A 17,777-nucleotide genomic window follows, 5' to 3' on the forward strand; every position below is an offset into this window, starting at 1 on the left:
ATAATACGCATTATATGAATTCTTAAATTACTTATTCATCGCCTATAGTGTATCGTCTCTGGGCAAAATTACGTAATGCCGGCCACAATTAAAACATATGACATTTAACAAAGGATGTGATATTACAAAAACAATTTAAAAATTATCTATTATTCTACTATCCGAAGAAATGTTTAATGAAATAAGAAAGTATATATAAAAAATTACCAGTTGCACAATTAATTATGTAGATTTCTTATTAATGTTTACTTATGGATATAAAGAAAGTCATTTAGCAATATGTCATATTTATTCTTTTATGTTGGGACGTAAAATTTCATCTATCTTTTTTCTGGTCACATTGGCCCATTTATAACGAAAAAAGGAAAATATTTAATAAGATCACTCTGACCATTTATAACTAAAAAAGGAAAATATTGGACAGATCTCGGAAAACTTAGATATCCCAACTTTGAATTTGAAAAAAATACTATTGACAAGCTTATGGATTCAGACAAATCTACTATTACAAATGGTGGGTATTATGTTTGTATTTAGGATCGACGTTGTAACTTTTCTAATTAAATTTATATCGATTTCCGCGCTGCTCAAGTGAAGTTTAACGACTTTACAAAAATCGGGTTCAGAATAGGAAAAATATTGTCGGCTACCTTATTAACTAAAGCACGTAAACCTGCATATAAATTACAAGTTGATTTTGGAGAGATAGGAAAAAAGGTGTCCTCGGCTCAATTGCCTGCTAATTATGAAGTGGACCAAGTAGTGGGAAAGACGGTTGTAGGCGTTGTTAATCTTCCACCACGCCGTATTGCAGGAGTTAAATCGGAAGCTTTAATTGTTGGATTTCCTGATTCACAGGGTAACGTTTTTCTTCTTAATACCCGTTCTCAGGAAACAGCCAATGGCAGTCAATTGGCTGAGTGCGGTCAACATGTCGACGAGATTAATTATGATGACTTTCAAAAGGCTGATATTCGGTCGGCAACAGTCCTATCTGTTGAACCATTAGAAGAAAATGAAGGTGCTTTCCACGTAAAATTAGATGCTGGAAAATACGGAGAAAAATTGGGTTTCTTGAATGATATTGATCAAGAAACAGTAAATACTCTGATTGGTAGTCAAGTAGCAGCGCTTTTAAATTTGGAACCTGAAGATATACCAGACCAGCGATGTAATACTCTTTTACTCACGTTTCATGCCGTTCAGAGTGACAATACTAAGAAAGCTATTCGTCTGCCATTGGGAGTAGATGGAAATGGGCAAGTAGTTAACGGAGAAAAACTTTTCTAAGTTTGAATATAGGATTAGAGCCCCCTCTATAGTCACCCCCTCTATAGTCACATCCCCCCTTATAAGCACATTTACATTGTCCCAGTTACTAATAAGCTTATTAGAAAAAACCCCTCTTTAGTCACGCCATATAATCACACCAATTTTTTTTGGTCCCGAAGGGTGTTGTAGTTTTTAAAACTTCAGATCTTGTTGTAAATTGATATTTTTTTTTTATAAAATGTGAAATTTTTTTTTATTATACATAGCCAATATTTTTATCCTAATTATGTGACCAATTCTTCTCTCGAGCCAGGAGAGACTTATGAATTCTATCGTTCAGGAGGACCTGGCTTCAAGCTTATAAATGAAGAAAATTATCCTGAATCAATTAAAACTTTCTTATCTGATGAGCTTTGTTATATTATTAAAATATTATCAGAAGGAAAGTATTATGTTCTTTTAGAAATATGGTCTGCAAATTCGATTAAAGCGCTTACCATTGTACAAAAAAATTATAAATATTATGGAATTGATGTTTGTTCAAGAAGCAACCCAAAATTTTGTAGAGAATCATATCTAATAAGGCCAAAGTTAAATTAATATCATTTTTGAACTTAATTCTTCTTTCGAGGCTTTCAACATAAATGAAAAGGTTTTAATTGTCTTGCCCTTCAACTTGTTTGGAAATTTGGGAAACCCTAAAAAAATATTAGAGAGGCTCTTTATACCTTGTCAAGATTTTATTATAAGTTATTATAAAATAAATCGTACTTCATACTTAGCAAAAGAAGAATATTATAAGAATTGTGAATACAAAACTTAAATTACACGAATACTATAATTCGGAGTATATCGAGTATATCGAACGTTCATGAACTGGTGAAACTCCTTTTTAAAATCAAACTCATCTAATCAACCACCAGACGCGAGCCGCAGTGGATGAAAATCAAATTTGTGTAACCATAATCGTAATTCGTGTTTTACAAGCTATTTTTTTTTTTAAAGATCTTTAGATCTTTAATAAGTAATTATTAAATCTATTAATTCTCGTTCATTCGATGCTTTAAAAAATTTTCTTACGCATTCACTACGCGTAGATTAATTTTTCTTTACTAATAATAATGGACACATTTTAACTCGGTTTAATAATGAATAAGTTTTCCAATTAATCAAATTGATAAATTGGTAGATAATATTTTATAATATAATAAATACTTATAATTATTTATCATCTAATTTATAATTTAAATACAATTTATCTGGGTCTATTAATGAAGTTACTTCTTTTCTATCCTAACCTGCACTAAATAATAATAAGTTCCATTGATTCTGAAATTATAGTCTCCTATGCAAAGCATTATCGAGGGTCTCATAAAATTCTTGATTTAATTCCGGTTCTATTTCGTAATATCCTATGAAAAGAAATAATTTAGTTTAACTTCAACCATTAAATTAACAAAAAAGAAAGTATAAATTTACCCCATTTTGACAATATTTCTACCAATTCTTTTATATTAATCCACCAAGCTTTTTTACCCTTACGATACTTCATATCTGTCTCTGATAATAAGTCAGCAACCGGCTAATAATAAAAATAATCAGTAAATAAACATACAATATAATTTTTAAGAAAAATACATAGTACAGATATATCATTTGGTCTTACCGTGAATATAACTTGCGCACCATCAATTCCAATAACGGCAGCGGAATCTTTTGTATTTGTGTATATGCTCGGAAATACTACTTTTTCTGATGATGAAGGATGTGATGTATATTGTTCCAAAAATTTTACACATCTTACAGCAAGTCTAGTAGCACGTATACGATCAGTTGGAGATGGTGCACCACCTTGTTGAATATGACCCAATACACTGGTTCTTGAATCAAAAAGTCCACGGCCCTCCGATTTAAAAATGTTTGCAATAACATCAGTTGTGTATGTTTCAGAAGCGCATTCATTCCTTAGAACTAATCTTCCCGAACTTGTTCCTTGCTTGTCTTCTCCATATCTACGAATTAAATGGTTAATGTCTAACTGAAGTTTCTTGAGAGAAACGCCTTCTTCAGGGGTATATACGTTTGTAGCACCAACCTAAATAGGAGTTCTTTTAATAAAAGGAAACGACAATAATTTTTACAACATAAATATATATTAATGTTTTAACATACTGCAAGTCCAGCCAAAACCGCTAAATAGCCACTTTGACCACCTTGAACTTCAACGACAAACACACGTCTTCTTGATGCAGATGCAGATTGTTTAATTGCATCACAACTTTCAACAATAGCATTTAAACTAGTATCGCTTCCTAAAGAGAAATCTGTTCCGGGTACATTATTTGAAATAGTAGCAGGCAAACACACCATAGGTATGCAAAATGCCGGATACTGATTTCTATAATTATTTAATTCAACGAGTGAAGAATATGCTTCAAATCCACCAATTAAAAGTAAAGAATTTATTCTATGCTTTTGCAATTGATATGCGATCATTCCTATATCAAGATCAGATACAATTATTTTATGTGTACCCAATTCAGAACCTCCTTTAGCGGCCCATCCATCGACATCAAGCCATGAAAGTTCGCGCAAATTATCTTGCAAAAGACCATCGAAGCCATTGTATACAGCAACTGGCGTGTGACCATGATTAAGTGAGTAACGAACTACTGCTCTTGTAGCTGGATTCATACCACCAGCTGGTGCGCCAATATGGAGAATCCCTATTCGAAGACACTATCAAAAAAAAAAAAATAAAGGAAAATTATCATTCTAGACAAATCATATTCTTTTTTTTATGTTGGTTTAATACAAACTTTATTTTTCGAAAGAGTTTCATCATTCACAATTGTCGTTTCTATATAGGCTGCATAATCCTCAGAAAATTCAGGATCACGCAATTCCATTGCGCGCCTAAAATCCTTTCTTGAAATAGCCTCAGCAACTTGACGTGTCTATTTTATGTATAACAAGGTTAATAAAACACCTTAAAAACCATACAACCCATCAATATAAACTGACCAATCCAACGGCTTTCATTAATGGTTCACATGTAATTTTGTTTTGTCGAACTCCGATCATAGGTGATGGTGTATCTGATGTTGCTCTTAAAACAGCATGTACAGCTTCAACACCTTGAAGCGTCGCCTATTTTAATATAAAACGTGTAAAAATATTTAAATTATTTAATAAATCGCTACGTATCACAGGTGAAAATGGACCTACCAGGTTTCTATCAAAAGAACATGGTTTACCTCCACGCTGTGTATGACCCAGTGTAGTGACCCTTGTATCAAGTTTCATACGATTGCTCAAAAGTTCCTTAATGTAATCAGCTTTTATTGGTTTGAGATTTTTATCAATAGCACCCTCAGCTACAATAACAATTGTTTTACGTTTACCAAGTTTACGATGCTATTTAATGAAATATAAAATATGATGATTGTTGCTTTTGTTAACGTTATTTATAGTAAATTATATGAATGATCTTACTTTATTTAGAATTTCACACATTTCACTCTCCCAATCGTCAGAAGCTGGAGGTCGTTCAGGTATAAAAACAAAATCAGCACCAGTACTTTTTAATCAATTTGGATCAAGGGAAAAGAAAAAAAATTAGTATAAATAATACAAAATATCAGGAAATATTTTAAAAATCGTATAATTGTATACCTAACTGCTGCCATCAATGCAAGCCAACCACAATTTCTTCCCATAACTTCAATAACGAAAGCACGAGAGTGACTTAAAGCTGTGGCTGATATACTATCGACAGCCTCACAAATTCTGTGCAATGAACTTACAGCACCAATAGTAATATCTGTTGATGACATATCGTTATCAATGGATCCCACAAGACCAACAACTGTGAGATGTTTGTGTGGTGCCGCTTCTTCAGCTGTTATCCTTCCTATAAATTAGAAAATTTTTTTTAATGTATTTGGAATTTTTTTTTTTTCAATACATAACATTTTAATGAAAAATAATATTAAATCAAAATTGAATAATAGTTTTTTTATTCGAAATTATACCTTCTTTTATTAATTCATCTAATAATCCAGGCCACTCTGACCTCAAAACATCCGCTCCAGTTAGAGAACCATCTCCTCCACAGACAATTAAAGCATCAATTCCATTTTTAACCATGTTATATGCAGAATTTAATCTGCCTTCACGTTCACGAAAAGCTTTACAACGCGCAGAACCAATAAGTGTACCACCCTAGAACATTAATCTCATTTAATTTAATATTCAATTGATTTATTCAACACATATTTTTTAACTTACAATAGCAAGGTAACCTCTAACATCAGCCCAACCAAATTTTTTAATCATATCGCCACCATTTACCAGACCTGTATAATTTTAATTAATATTACATAGTATTTATTGCTGATTTTAATTTTGAAAATTTTAAAGTACTTTACCTTCATAACCTTCATAAATAGCATAAACATCACAACCACGCGAAATTGCTACCCTTACTACTGCTCTTACTGCAGCATTCATACCCGGTGAATCACCTCCACTAGTCAACATACCAATTCTTTTTTTTTTAGTTTTCGGTTCTGTTGATATATTACTACTAGAAATATCCTGTTGTTTAATAGGGGATATTGGTTTGATTGGATAAATTGATTTACTAATTGGAATTGGTTTATTGGTAAAAGTGATCAAATTGTTAAGTGGATCATGAGTATAAATTTCAGTATGAACTAAATCTGCTGAAAGTGGCGCTACTAATGAATCAGACTCATTAGGATAAGTATATTTTTGATATTTAAGATTGATGGATTCTAAAATTGATTCAACATCCTTGATTTGATCGGGAAAAAAATAAAGGTTTAATATAAACTTTTGAATAAAAATATACCATATTTTATGACCCATAGTACCATTACGTGTAATAAATTCCCCCCAAAAAATTCCAAATACTCTAATACAAGAATACGCGAGGTATTAATGAATCTTGTACCTCCGTGTAATGTACTCAGACACAGGCATAATCCTCTGAAATTTGCATGATTCATGGGGTAATATGGCCCACAAAATACGGTAACACTTAAATTTGAATAACAATGCAATCACTATTTATATATCATACCACAATATTTTTTGTCGCAGAAACTAATGAAGATTGCTCTAGTCTCCAGTCCTTTTCTTCTGGTAAAGGCTCTTTTTCATTCGCGTTTGTTGTTAACACAATTCTTATCGTGATATCTTGAGTAGGAGGTTTACCAAATAAATGTAACACTTTTTCTTCTCGTGGTAAAAACTGAGACACTTCATTCGACAGGACTCGTGAACCCACTTGTGAAATTGGTTGATAACCAAAAAGACTATAAAATTGAACAGTGCTCTCATATTTTTCTACTGAAGAAGTGGTTAACACTATATGAGATAAACCTTCAATTACAGACATTTTTATAGCTTCTTGGTAATTTTAGATACGGTACTATCTGCTATACACATCGTTTATTTTTTTACGGCTAAATATCTGCGTAATTCAATGATAGTGGTGATCGCATCAGAGATTTTAAAAATCATGAGATAATTATAAATGGTAACAATATTAGTTGATCTTGCATATAGCTAGATAACGCGCGTTAACTTTTTTTTTTTTTTAAAGATGCATATAAAATGTTCGAGAATAATCCTATAAACAGGTACCGGGAAAATTCAAAAATTTCTGGTTAATTTCAATGTTCACGTCTTTTAATTTCGTTTGTTTAAATTATCTGTATTGTTAATATAATTTCTTAACTTGCAGATGAAACATTCTTTTTGCACATGAAATTCAGTGGTTATGAAAAATTATCGACAATAACAAGTTTTTTATTTGATTAATTTGTAGAATAAGTAATAATCATTTACAGATGAATGGATAAATAAAAATATTTCAGACATAACATATCAGAACAACAACATACGATCTTTTATCAATATAGTTATCAATATATTGATCGCCTTATTTAATAGCATATCGAATGTTACTGATTAGTACTGATTAGAAACCAATAAAATCATTTTCACAATTTATTTCTAAATTTATTTGATAGTGACATCAAAAACTTCATTACTTCATTAGACTGACTATCCCTGTAATAACGTACAGAGTCAACGTCAATCAACTGCCTTATCTGATTCTCGAATATTAAGGTTTTTCTGTGATCATCCCTCACACATAAAATATCGTTTTTTTTTTATAAAAAAAAAATTTGAAATGGGAGGAACTCAGAGTACAGCAGCTAAAGGAAATGGATATCATATATTACGAGTATTTATTAAATAATTCAATTTATTTAATTAGAAAATTCAATTTCAATATTAATTTGGTCAATTTATATTTATAAATAAGGTACAAGAGAACTCACCTGCTCATACTGCAGGAATAGAACCATTCTTTGATTATATTGTTGGAATTAACGGAATTCAATTGGTATGATTTAATAATATAATAGAATTAATAGAATTTTTCATTTTTATTTTTATTGAATAATTAATATAGAATAATTATTTTTTGAAAGAATATTGATAGTCCATTCTTTCAAGAACAATTATCACAATATATCGGTAAAGAAGCTATATTATTGATTTATTCTACAAAAGAACAAGAATTTAGAGGTATATTAAATATTTTTATTAAAAAATTTAAAAATTTAATAATAAATTCATTGAATTGATCTATTATTTATTTGAATAATAAAATAGAGGTGAAATTAATTCCAAATAGAGATTGGACAAGTAATCCTCAAGATGGATTAATTGGTAAGAATTATAAGAAACAACGCATTTTTTTTTGTAAAAAAAAAGACCAAATTTTTAATTGATTTGGTTGAAAATAGGTTGTAGTATTCGATATTGTTCATATGAGGTAACTAATATTTTTGTATTAATAAATTATAATAATTTTTCCAATCTAAGTTTTTTTTTCCCTATCTAACAATATTATATAGAGTATTAATGAACATGTATGGCATATTTTGGATCTTGCTCCGGATAGTCCAGCAGAAATGGCCGGTTTGGTATAGAGAGATTTTTTTTTTTTGTTCACTTTCTCTTTATTAATTAGAAATATAGATTTTTTTTCTAAAGTTATAATTTATATTTAAAGGTTCCATTAACAGATTATGTGATCGGAACCCCACATGCTACTTTACGTAGTGAAACAGATTTTTATGATTTAATTGAAGAATATTTAGGAAAATCTCTTCGACTTTATGTATATAATGCTGATTATGATGTTTGTAGAGAGGTATGATAATAATATTAATGAAATATTCAATAATTCTGAAAGGTTTATGTTCATTAATTTATTATTATTATTATTAAAAAGGTTATAATCGTTCCAAATCGTGAATGGGGTGGTGAAGGATCTTTAGGTTGTGGAGTTGGTTATGGGTAAATATGACTTACCAATATAATGATGGGTTTAGTTGGATATACACAGTGAAATTCAATAAACCGGATCTTCGATAATTCAGATCATAAGTAAAATATGAGTTGAGTTCTGGAACGGATTATTATATCTGTTTTCGATCCAGATTTCTGGACTTATATCGAATTTCACTGTGTATTTTTTAACTTACAATGTTTTGGACAAGGTTCTGGATGTAAGAAAAAGTGAATCCTATCCAAAACCAATTGCTCAAAATTTGTTCAAAACTGTCAAATTAATTGATACTAATATTAATAATATTCTCCATCTATACCTAGATATCTTCATAGAATACCAAAAACAAACAAATTTAAATCACATGAACAAGAATTTACATTACCATGGAATACTTTAGCTCATCAAGTACCTCCTACTAATTCACAATATCAACATTATAATCCTGAAAATGATACTATAACACCAACATTATATCATGTTGAAAATATTAATAATGAACAAAATGTTGAATTTTTTACTCCTGCAAATCTTCAGATGATTACAGATCCATCGACATCATCAACTATTAAGAATAAGAGCAGTGAAAATGAAAATATAATAACATTAGGAAACTATTCCGATGAAAATAATAAAACAATCCCTCATAATATAAATGAAAAGAATAATAATGATAAAGAAATCAATGAAAAAGATGTTGAAGAAGAAGAAATTATTAATGAAAAACAAGAATATTATAATAATGATATCATTAATAATGGTAATAATAATAATATAAAACAATAATTTTCTTTTAACATATTTTTTAGTAAATTTTTTTTTTTAAAAAAAATCAGTAGTTTTATACTAAAATATATATATAATAATAATTATTAGTTTAATATATTTTGGAAATTTTTTTTTTTCCCCGGGGATTTTGTTTTATAAAATGATTAATAAACAGTTTTTTTTTTTGCAATGAAATTTTATAATTTATAATTTAATTTTATTTTTTACTGTATCTAATAATATTGTTATATTTATCATATATATTTATACATGTTTTCACTGTACCTAATTATATTGTTATTTTTATTGTATATATTTATATTAATTATATATTTTTATTGTATCTAATTATATAGTTATTTTATCATTTATATTTTATACATGAATATATATATATATATATATATTCTTTAAAAAAAAAACAAATTACCATCAAATATTTATACAAACAATATATATACAGTATATACAGTATATATAAGATAAAATAGATTAAATATCCAACAGATCATGTAATAGAATTTTAATCCAACAATCAAATTAATCAAATGGTCCAAAATATAATTGATACAAGTAGCAGTTGTAAGTAAAATGTTAAAAAGTAATGTTTGTTAAAAGTAATGTTATTTGATTTTTGTATAATATGTGTGTATACAACTTGTAAATTACAATGAAAAATATTTTATATATATATAAAAAAAAGAAGAATTTACTCATTAATTACATATTTTAATTTAAACCTTCCATTCCCAAACTTGTTTAATCCATAACTCCAATTTTACTTGTCTTTGTGATGATAATTGAATAAATGGATGATCAAGCATTTGCTTAGGTGTAGGTCGTTTTTCTCCATCTTTTTCCAAACTATATATATATATAAAAAAAAGAAAAAGATTTAATTAGTAACTTGAAAAAAAAAGTAAGTAATTAAATGTTTTAAAAAAATTCCCATACCAAATCTTTAAGAAATCTTTAAGTTCTTCGCTCCATTGATATTCGTCAGAAAGTGTAGGAGCGGGTAAGTTTGCAATATATGTAACTAATTCAATCGGAGACAAAAAGGAAGGAAATGGAAATCGATTCTGTGCAACTTCCATTATCGTTAATCCTAAAGACCATACATCAGCAGATACCTTATATGGTAAACCTAGAATTCGTTCTGGCTATATATTTAATTAACAATTGAGTTGAACAAAAGATTTCACAATGTATAAGATTCAACCAATAATTTGTTACTTACGGCCATATAATAACTAGTTCCTAGAAATGTATCTGCTACTGAAGAAACTAATTCACCCGATACTCCAAAATCGCAAATTTTTATCTCTCCTTTTTTAGTTACCAAGATATTTGACGGTTTTATATCTATAAAAAGAAAAAAGTAAATATTTAACCATATGTTATATATTTGAATTATAATTATATATAAAATTCCAACCTCTATGAATGATTTGTTGACTATAGAGGTATACCAATCCTTTAAGAACCTAATGTAAATTTACAGATAAATTACTAGTTGCATTTAAATTTCGAATAAAAATTGATTGAAAAAACTTACTGATTCGGCAATTTTGCCAAGGACTTTTTCACCGATTCTTCCTTGTCTTTTGCTCACATTTTTATAAATGGCATCTAAACTACCACCCTCACAATATTCCATGAAAATTGCAATTGATGAATCACTATCTTCCAAAATAGCACCATAATATGACACAATATTTGGTGAATGACATGTACGAAGAAATTGAAGTTCACGAAGAATTTGCTTATATATTTTTGGGTCTAGGACAACATTGATTTTCTAAATAAATGTTTATATAAAGTAAAAATGAATGTAATGACAAATTATTAATTATTTCAATGATTTCAACTATTTCATTCAACGCACCTTTTTTGCCATTATGTGGCCGGTTGATATATTTTCTACTTTGGAAACTGTCCCACCAGCACCTTCACCCAACCTAGACAATTCTCTAAAATTAGCAGGGTTTATTTCTTCACCATCTGGAGCAGTAACTTTAACAGATTCGTCATGAAAAAAATCTTTACTGTCGTCTTCTAGTGGTTGTGGAGTTATCCTTCCCATCACAGAGATAAGTTCATTAGTCTGTTGTTGATGAGTCGTGCTAGATCCATTTGAATTTGATATAGGGACAATAAGTGGAGAAAGAGAAGACGGAGCTGAAGAACTGGGGGTAAGGGAATTGGTAGGGATGTTGAGACGACCTGGGAGATTGTTGCGTGCAGTACGTTTGCTAGCTGGAATAGCTGGAACTGACGCCATTGTTTAATGTTTTGACTTTACCGAATAATTATAAAAATATATTCACAATATTATATATAACTTTAAAAGTTATGTCAGGGAATAAATTCGTTTTTTATAGAACAAGAGACAGTTTCGATATTCCTTTGATTACTGTCATAAGAAATAAGTTTAAAAATTTCTGGAAATTCATTGTGTAATAAAAAATATGTTGTGCATCCGAAATTCTTGAAATGTGTGACTGCATAGTGACAGCACTGACAACTTATTGTCAATTAAATTTGGAACAGAGGTTGATATAATTCACGTGAGTGATCTCTATGTGCAAGGGCTAAGGCTAAAATAGAGAGAGGAATCCTCTTTAGGCAATGTTAGATGTATCAAATGGTATAAATGGTTTGGGCGTGATTGTAATACCTAACCGCAACACATGCATTTTCACACGTCGCGCAGTTTCACACTCGCACTTGTAAAATTAATTATCACACGTAAAAATAGAAAAACGGTACTGTATAATTTTAATTATTAATAAAGAAAAAATCGTTCTATTTTTTTTTTATTGATATTATGTACAAAACCCCATTAATCATAAAAAATGTATAATCTTTATTTCTATACAAGATTATATTTTTTTTTCTCTAATCTAATTCCGTTTTATCTGCACTCCTTTTTTTTTTTTTGGTAATGAATAATTAATTATTAGGTAATAATACGATGGTATATTAAAATGGACTGATACTTTTGGGATTATTGATTTGAATTATTTGAGATAAAATAAAAAAAAAAATTAGATTGATTTTAAAAAATTATATCTGGAAATACAGTTAATAAATAAATGATGATAAAAAAATTATTATTTTTTTTTTAATAAAAAAAAAAGAATATAATTTTTTTTTAATGTAAAATAAATGAATAAAAATAAGAAAAACTCAAACGAACCCTAAATAAAAATTAAAATAAAAAAGTGACCAAAAAAAAAGAAATGAAATTGGAAATGCATATATATATATTTACACTATACATAAAAGAAAATGTCTAAAATGATAAGTACTTTTTTTTTAAAAAATAATGCCGAAACTATAAACTAAACCTCAAAAAAGCAGTTAAATGTAAATAATAATAAATAATACTAAATATACATTTAATAAATATGATAAGTTTTGTAATAATCAAGTAAAAAACCAAATTTTGTTGTACCTTCACTTATATTAAATATATAATCAATCGCGATAAATAAAAGAGTAATTAATAAGACTTTAAAAACGAACAAAACCCAAGATTGTTTGGTTAAAGATTGATGATTTTTAGATGATTCTCCCACCGCGTTGTTGTTATTGATACTGTTCGTCGCCTTTAATATTAACAAATAAGTATAGAGAGTAGAAATGGGAAGAGAAAATGGATTATGTAATTTTTTATGGTAATTGATTGATGGTGATTGGTGAAATATATCAAAAATTTGATCAATTTAATCGCCTTTTCTCCAAAATAATCATTTAATTTAATATATTAATTATGATCTATTACCGTGCTGTTCCTCTTCGAATTTCTTTTCTTAACAGTAATCCATCCTTCATCGGTATCTTTCTTTGGCCTTGGTACGGGCTGATTATTACTACTATTAATTTCATTAGACTCAATAGTATATGACTGTAAAGGTTCAATAGCGCTTTTACGTTTTTGTTTAGTATTTTGTGGTTCAACAACGTTTGATGTTGATGTAACATCATTTGATGCATCCCCATTTGTCATTGCTAACGATTTAGACGAAAATTTGGGAGATCGCGAAGTTATAGACGTAGGTGACGTAGGTGACGCTGGTGAAATAGGTGAAGTGGATGTTGACCCCAATTCTTTACACTTTTTCTCTAACTCATGCGCTTTTCTTAATGATTCAGCTTTTTCGGTTTTTAATTTTCCATTCTCAGCTCTCAATTTTTCAACATCTGACATTAATTTATCTACACTACGAGCTATAAAAAGAGGAAATAAAAGGAAATTAATATAACAAATCGAAAATGCGAATATAAAAAAAAAAATTAAATATGATGAATTATATACCTTTAGGGCTTAACTCGGCAACTTGTTTTTGTAGCATGGAGTTATTATTTTCGAGTTGTTTTAGTTGTTCTAAATACGGGGAGGGGGTAGAAAAGAAAGAATAGAGAAGATTAAAAAGTAATCTCTGAAAAATACGTCGATAGACACGTCAATAGACACGTCGAAAGACACTTCGAAAGAAGATTTTTTCGAGATACCTCGAGAGATACCTCGAGAGATACTTCAAAGAAATACCTCAAAAAATGTTTCGAGAGATACCTTCAAAGAAATACCTCGAAAGATACTTTCAGAAAATTGATTATATAATAATATACATACCTAATTTCTGAGTTAAAGTATTATTACGTTTCTTTATCCAATCTTCTGCATCTTTAGCAGCTTTCAATTCAGCTTTAGTACTAGCTAATTCACTTTTCAAATTTTCCACGGATTGGAATTCGGATTTGAATTGCGCAAGATTTTCACTTAAAGAATTATATTGTTCTTTTGGAACCATATTAGATAATGAATTCTTTTGTTGTTGAATCGTATTTTCTTTAGATTCAAGTTTTAAACGTAAATCTTTTATAGCATTACTTTGATTATCTAAATCATTTTTAATATTATGTATATTATGTACAGCACTTCCTAATTCAGATTTAACATTTTCAAGTTCACGTAAAGCTTCATTACGTTGATCAGTAACAGATTGTAATTCTAAATTTGCAAGATTTAAAGTAGAATCACGATTTGAAAGATCATCATTAAGTTTTTTAATTTGAAAAATCAATAAATCATTTTCTTGTTGAATATTTTTCAAACGATCTTGAACTGATTTATCAACAGAATTTTCAGTTTTAGCGATTTCAACTTCTTCTTGTGATTTAATTAAATCCGAAGTTAATTGATTGATTTTATTTTCATATTCCTCTTTTGTTAAATTAAGTTGATCAAGTAATTTTTCATAATCAGTATTTTGTTTTTCTCTTTCTTCAAGATGTTTTTTAAGAAGATCAGATTCTTTAATTAAATCAGATTTAAGTTGATTAATTAAAACAACTTTATCAGAATTTTCTTTAATAATTTTTTCAGATTCTTCATTAATAGATTTTAAACGAGATTTAACATTATCAAGTTCTTCTTGAATAGATTGATTAGATTTCATATATTTTTCAGTTTCACTTTTACTTGAAGTTAAATCATTATTTAATTGTTGAATATTAGAAAGAAGTTGATCCTTTTGAGCTTTTAATTCATTAATTTCATGTTTATTAACTTCCAAAGCAACACGAGATTCCGATTGATATTTATTAACAGAATCTTGAGCTTCTTGTTTATTAATAGAAAGTTCTTTTGTTAAATTTTCTACGCAAGATTTTTGATCTTGAAGTTCAATTTTAATTTTTTCCAATTCAGATTTTTCATTAATAATTTCTTGTTTAGAATTTGATAAATCAGATTCAAGTTGATTAATAGTAGAAACTTTTTGATTTAAATCATTTTTTAATTGTTCCAATTCTTTTTCTTTTTCAGTTAAAGCATCATTTAATTGTTTTTCTTTCTCAGCCAAAGCGTCATTTAATTCTTTTTCTTTCTCAGCCAAAGCGTCTTTTAATTCTTTTTCTTTAACGTCATTAACGATATCACGTGATTGCTGATCGGATTTAACGTCATCAACAGTATCATCATCGACAACAACATTATTAGTATCTTTATTATTATTAAGATTATTAATATCATTAGTTAATTTTTCAACTTGACTTAATAAATCTTTATTAAGTTTTTCAAGTTCCAATTTTTGTTGACGTTCAACTTCTTTATCTAATCTAATTTTATCCAATTCATCTTTTAATTTTTGAACCGATTTTTCACCATCATGTTGAGTTTCATCAGGTAAAGCAAAACTTTTTCGATTTTTAATGTTCATGTTCATAATACTATTTCTTTTATTATTAACAGTATTATTATTATTATTATTATTATTATCATCGATGACGATGCTATTTCTGTCTTTCTTTCGGAGACTTTTCATTTTTGATAATAAACTATTACTTTTATTATCTCCGTTTTCGGTATTGGAACCGTTACTCGAAGTTTTACCTAAAGGTTTCATGATTTTTTTTAAAGGTACAAGATTAAAATAGGGAATATATTTAGGGTTTTCTTTTTTTTTTAGAAAAAAAAAGTGCGTCTTTTGATAAAAATAGGAATATATAATAAATAAAAAAAAAAAAATATCAAATTTTTTTTTTTTTTAGAAAAGGAGAAAAAAGAGGGAGAGGGAAATAAGTTTTCTTTCTTATTCTGTTGTGGCTATATATATATATATATATACACAAATTAATTTTTTTTTTTATTATTTGCCACTTTTATAAACGGAAAAATATTTATGATATATAAATGATATAACCGATATAAATTTGTAAAAAAAAGGGATGATTGATGAACAAATATAAAATAAAATATATATATTTTTAGTTTAAATTATATTTGTTTTTTTTTTTTTGTTTTTATGTTTTTATTTTGTATTTGTTTATCTCTCTCTCTCTTTTTATTTTTTTTAACCGGGGGGTTTTTTTTTTCTTTTTCTCTCGTTTAAAAAAGAAAAAAAAATTTCAAAAAATTATTTTTTTTTAGAAAGAAAAAGAAAAATAACAAGGAAAAGAAAGCGTTATTTAAATAGTAAAAAGAAAATATATATTACAATATAAACAATATTTGTCCAGAATGTCTATGCGACTTATGCGGGGAGGAGATTAATGAGATTAATGGGAAATCTGGGAAACAGTTGAATTATTTTACCTATTATGTATTTTATATAATTTATATTACCATTATTGTAAATATAAAGTAGTATAAAATTGATTAAGTACATAAAGTACATACGTAAATAAACTATTTAAAGTATTAGTTTATTTTAATATTGTAACATTTAGTTGTTAAAAAAAAAAATGTTGCATGAACATCCATCCTTTCTTTTTTTTTCTTTTTTTTTTTCTTCTCCAAGAAATCCTTGGCCTCCCTTCTAAATAGAGTTAATTATGTATCATGCACACATGCTTTTGTTTTACAAGAAAAGTTTTATTATATAAACGTAATTTTTATAATAATATTATTTATTTTAAATATTGTTGATAATAAATATCTATTATTTATTTATTTATTATTATTTATTATTTACTTACTTTATTATGTATATTATGAGGAGAAATGTAAAAAGAATGAGGAGAGGGAGAAAATGATCGAATTTTGATATATCTCTCTTTCTCGGAATAATTTTAAAATAAAATATAATAAAAAAAAAAATGCAAATGATCAAATTCATTCTAATAGTATGTAATGAAAAAAAAAACTAAAAAATTTCAAACAGATTCTGAAACGATAATAATTGAAATTGTTCGATTTTAAAAAATAACCTCTTTTGGATTAAATAAAAAATATGTAATTTTTCATTCCGCATCAAAAGAAAAAATAATAATTTACAATGATTGTTAGAAGAAAATAAAAAAAATATTTTTTTAAATTACTTTTTATTATTACACAACAAAATATATCATTTATCCTATATAAAGGAATTATTAATAAATTTATTTTTTTTGTAAATATTAAATTATTACAATTTTATATATATATATATATATATATAAAAGAAGCGAGATTATTAAAGTTAGATTTACGATACATTAAAACAAATATTCTTCCTTTCTTCTTTTACCACCGATTCTCAATTGCAGATATGAAATCATTTTTCTTACGTTTCAAAAAAATCAAGTATAGAATCAGGTTTAAAATCTTGTTTATAAACTAGTTTATTCAAGGTCTAAACTCAGTTTAAACTTAGTTTGAACGCATTTACTTCTGATACACTTTATTTGTTACCCCTCTTTTTTCCATTATACATCCATTATATATATTATATAATCATAATAAACATATTATATATATATATATATAACATAATAACATATATAACATAATAACGTATCATTTATATATATATAACATAATAACATATATTCTTGTATATAACATGCCATA

The 17,777-nt window shown here is 27.4% G+C and overlaps 4 protein-coding genes across 4 annotated transcripts; 1 reads left to right on the plus strand and 3 right to left on the minus strand.

Moving 5' to 3' along the window:
• Positions 1–2,432: 2,432 nt before the first annotated feature.
• OCT59_018093 (uncharacterized protein) lies at positions 2,433–6,697 on the minus strand (the record flags this gene model as incomplete). Its single annotated transcript, XM_066148536.1, has 13 exons — positions 2,433–2,684; positions 2,752–2,854; positions 2,939–3,367; positions 3,445–4,011; positions 4,092–4,229; positions 4,297–4,422; positions 4,501–4,689; positions 4,768–4,852; positions 4,948–5,185; positions 5,307–5,496; positions 5,563–5,630; positions 5,703–6,090; positions 6,380–6,697. 13 exons carry the CDS (start codon positions 6,695–6,697, stop codon positions 2,608–2,610), a joined length of 2,916 nt encoding a protein of 971 aa, XP_066004457.1. The 3' UTR covers positions 2,433–2,607.
• An 801-nt stretch (positions 6,698–7,498) lies between these two features.
• On the plus strand, positions 7,499–9,605 carry OCT59_018094 (uncharacterized protein; the record flags this gene model as incomplete). Its single annotated transcript, XM_025318025.2, has 9 exons — positions 7,499–7,552; positions 7,634–7,714; positions 7,803–7,899; positions 7,987–8,043; positions 8,121–8,149; positions 8,232–8,300; positions 8,390–8,530; positions 8,612–8,676; positions 8,992–9,605. The coding sequence occupies 9 exons, from the start codon at positions 7,499–7,501 to the stop codon at positions 9,452–9,454; spliced, it is 1,056 nt and encodes a 351-aa protein (XP_025177185.1). The 3' UTR covers positions 9,455–9,605.
• Positions 9,606–10,023: 418 nt separating this feature from the next.
• On the minus strand, positions 10,024–11,865 carry OCT59_018095 (uncharacterized protein). The gene is made up of 6 exons (XM_025318024.2): positions 11,325–11,865; positions 10,995–11,237; positions 10,875–10,923; positions 10,677–10,801; positions 10,391–10,599; positions 10,024–10,300 (listed from the first exon to the last, which is right to left on the minus strand). The coding sequence occupies exons 1-6, from the start codon at positions 11,718–11,720 to the stop codon at positions 10,171–10,173; spliced, it is 1,152 nt and encodes a 383-aa protein (XP_025177184.1). The 5' UTR covers positions 11,721–11,865; the 3' UTR covers positions 10,024–10,170.
• Positions 11,866–12,443: 578 nt separating this feature from the next.
• On the minus strand, positions 12,444–16,068 carry OCT59_018096 (uncharacterized protein). Its single transcript, XM_066148537.1, has 4 exons — positions 14,079–16,068; positions 13,761–13,829; positions 13,227–13,672; positions 12,444–13,050 (listed from the first exon to the last, which is right to left on the minus strand). The coding sequence occupies exons 1-4, from the start codon at positions 15,850–15,852 to the stop codon at positions 12,841–12,843; spliced, it is 2,499 nt and encodes an 832-aa protein (XP_066004458.1). The 5' UTR covers positions 15,853–16,068; the 3' UTR covers positions 12,444–12,840.
• Between the last annotated feature and the right edge of the window lie 1,709 nt (positions 16,069–17,777).

This window comes from Rhizophagus irregularis, chromosome 27, assembly GCF_026210795.1.
Source record: "Rhizophagus irregularis chromosome 27, complete sequence".
Taxonomy (NCBI): domain Eukaryota; kingdom Fungi; phylum Glomeromycota; class Glomeromycetes; order Glomerales; family Glomeraceae; genus Rhizophagus; species Rhizophagus irregularis.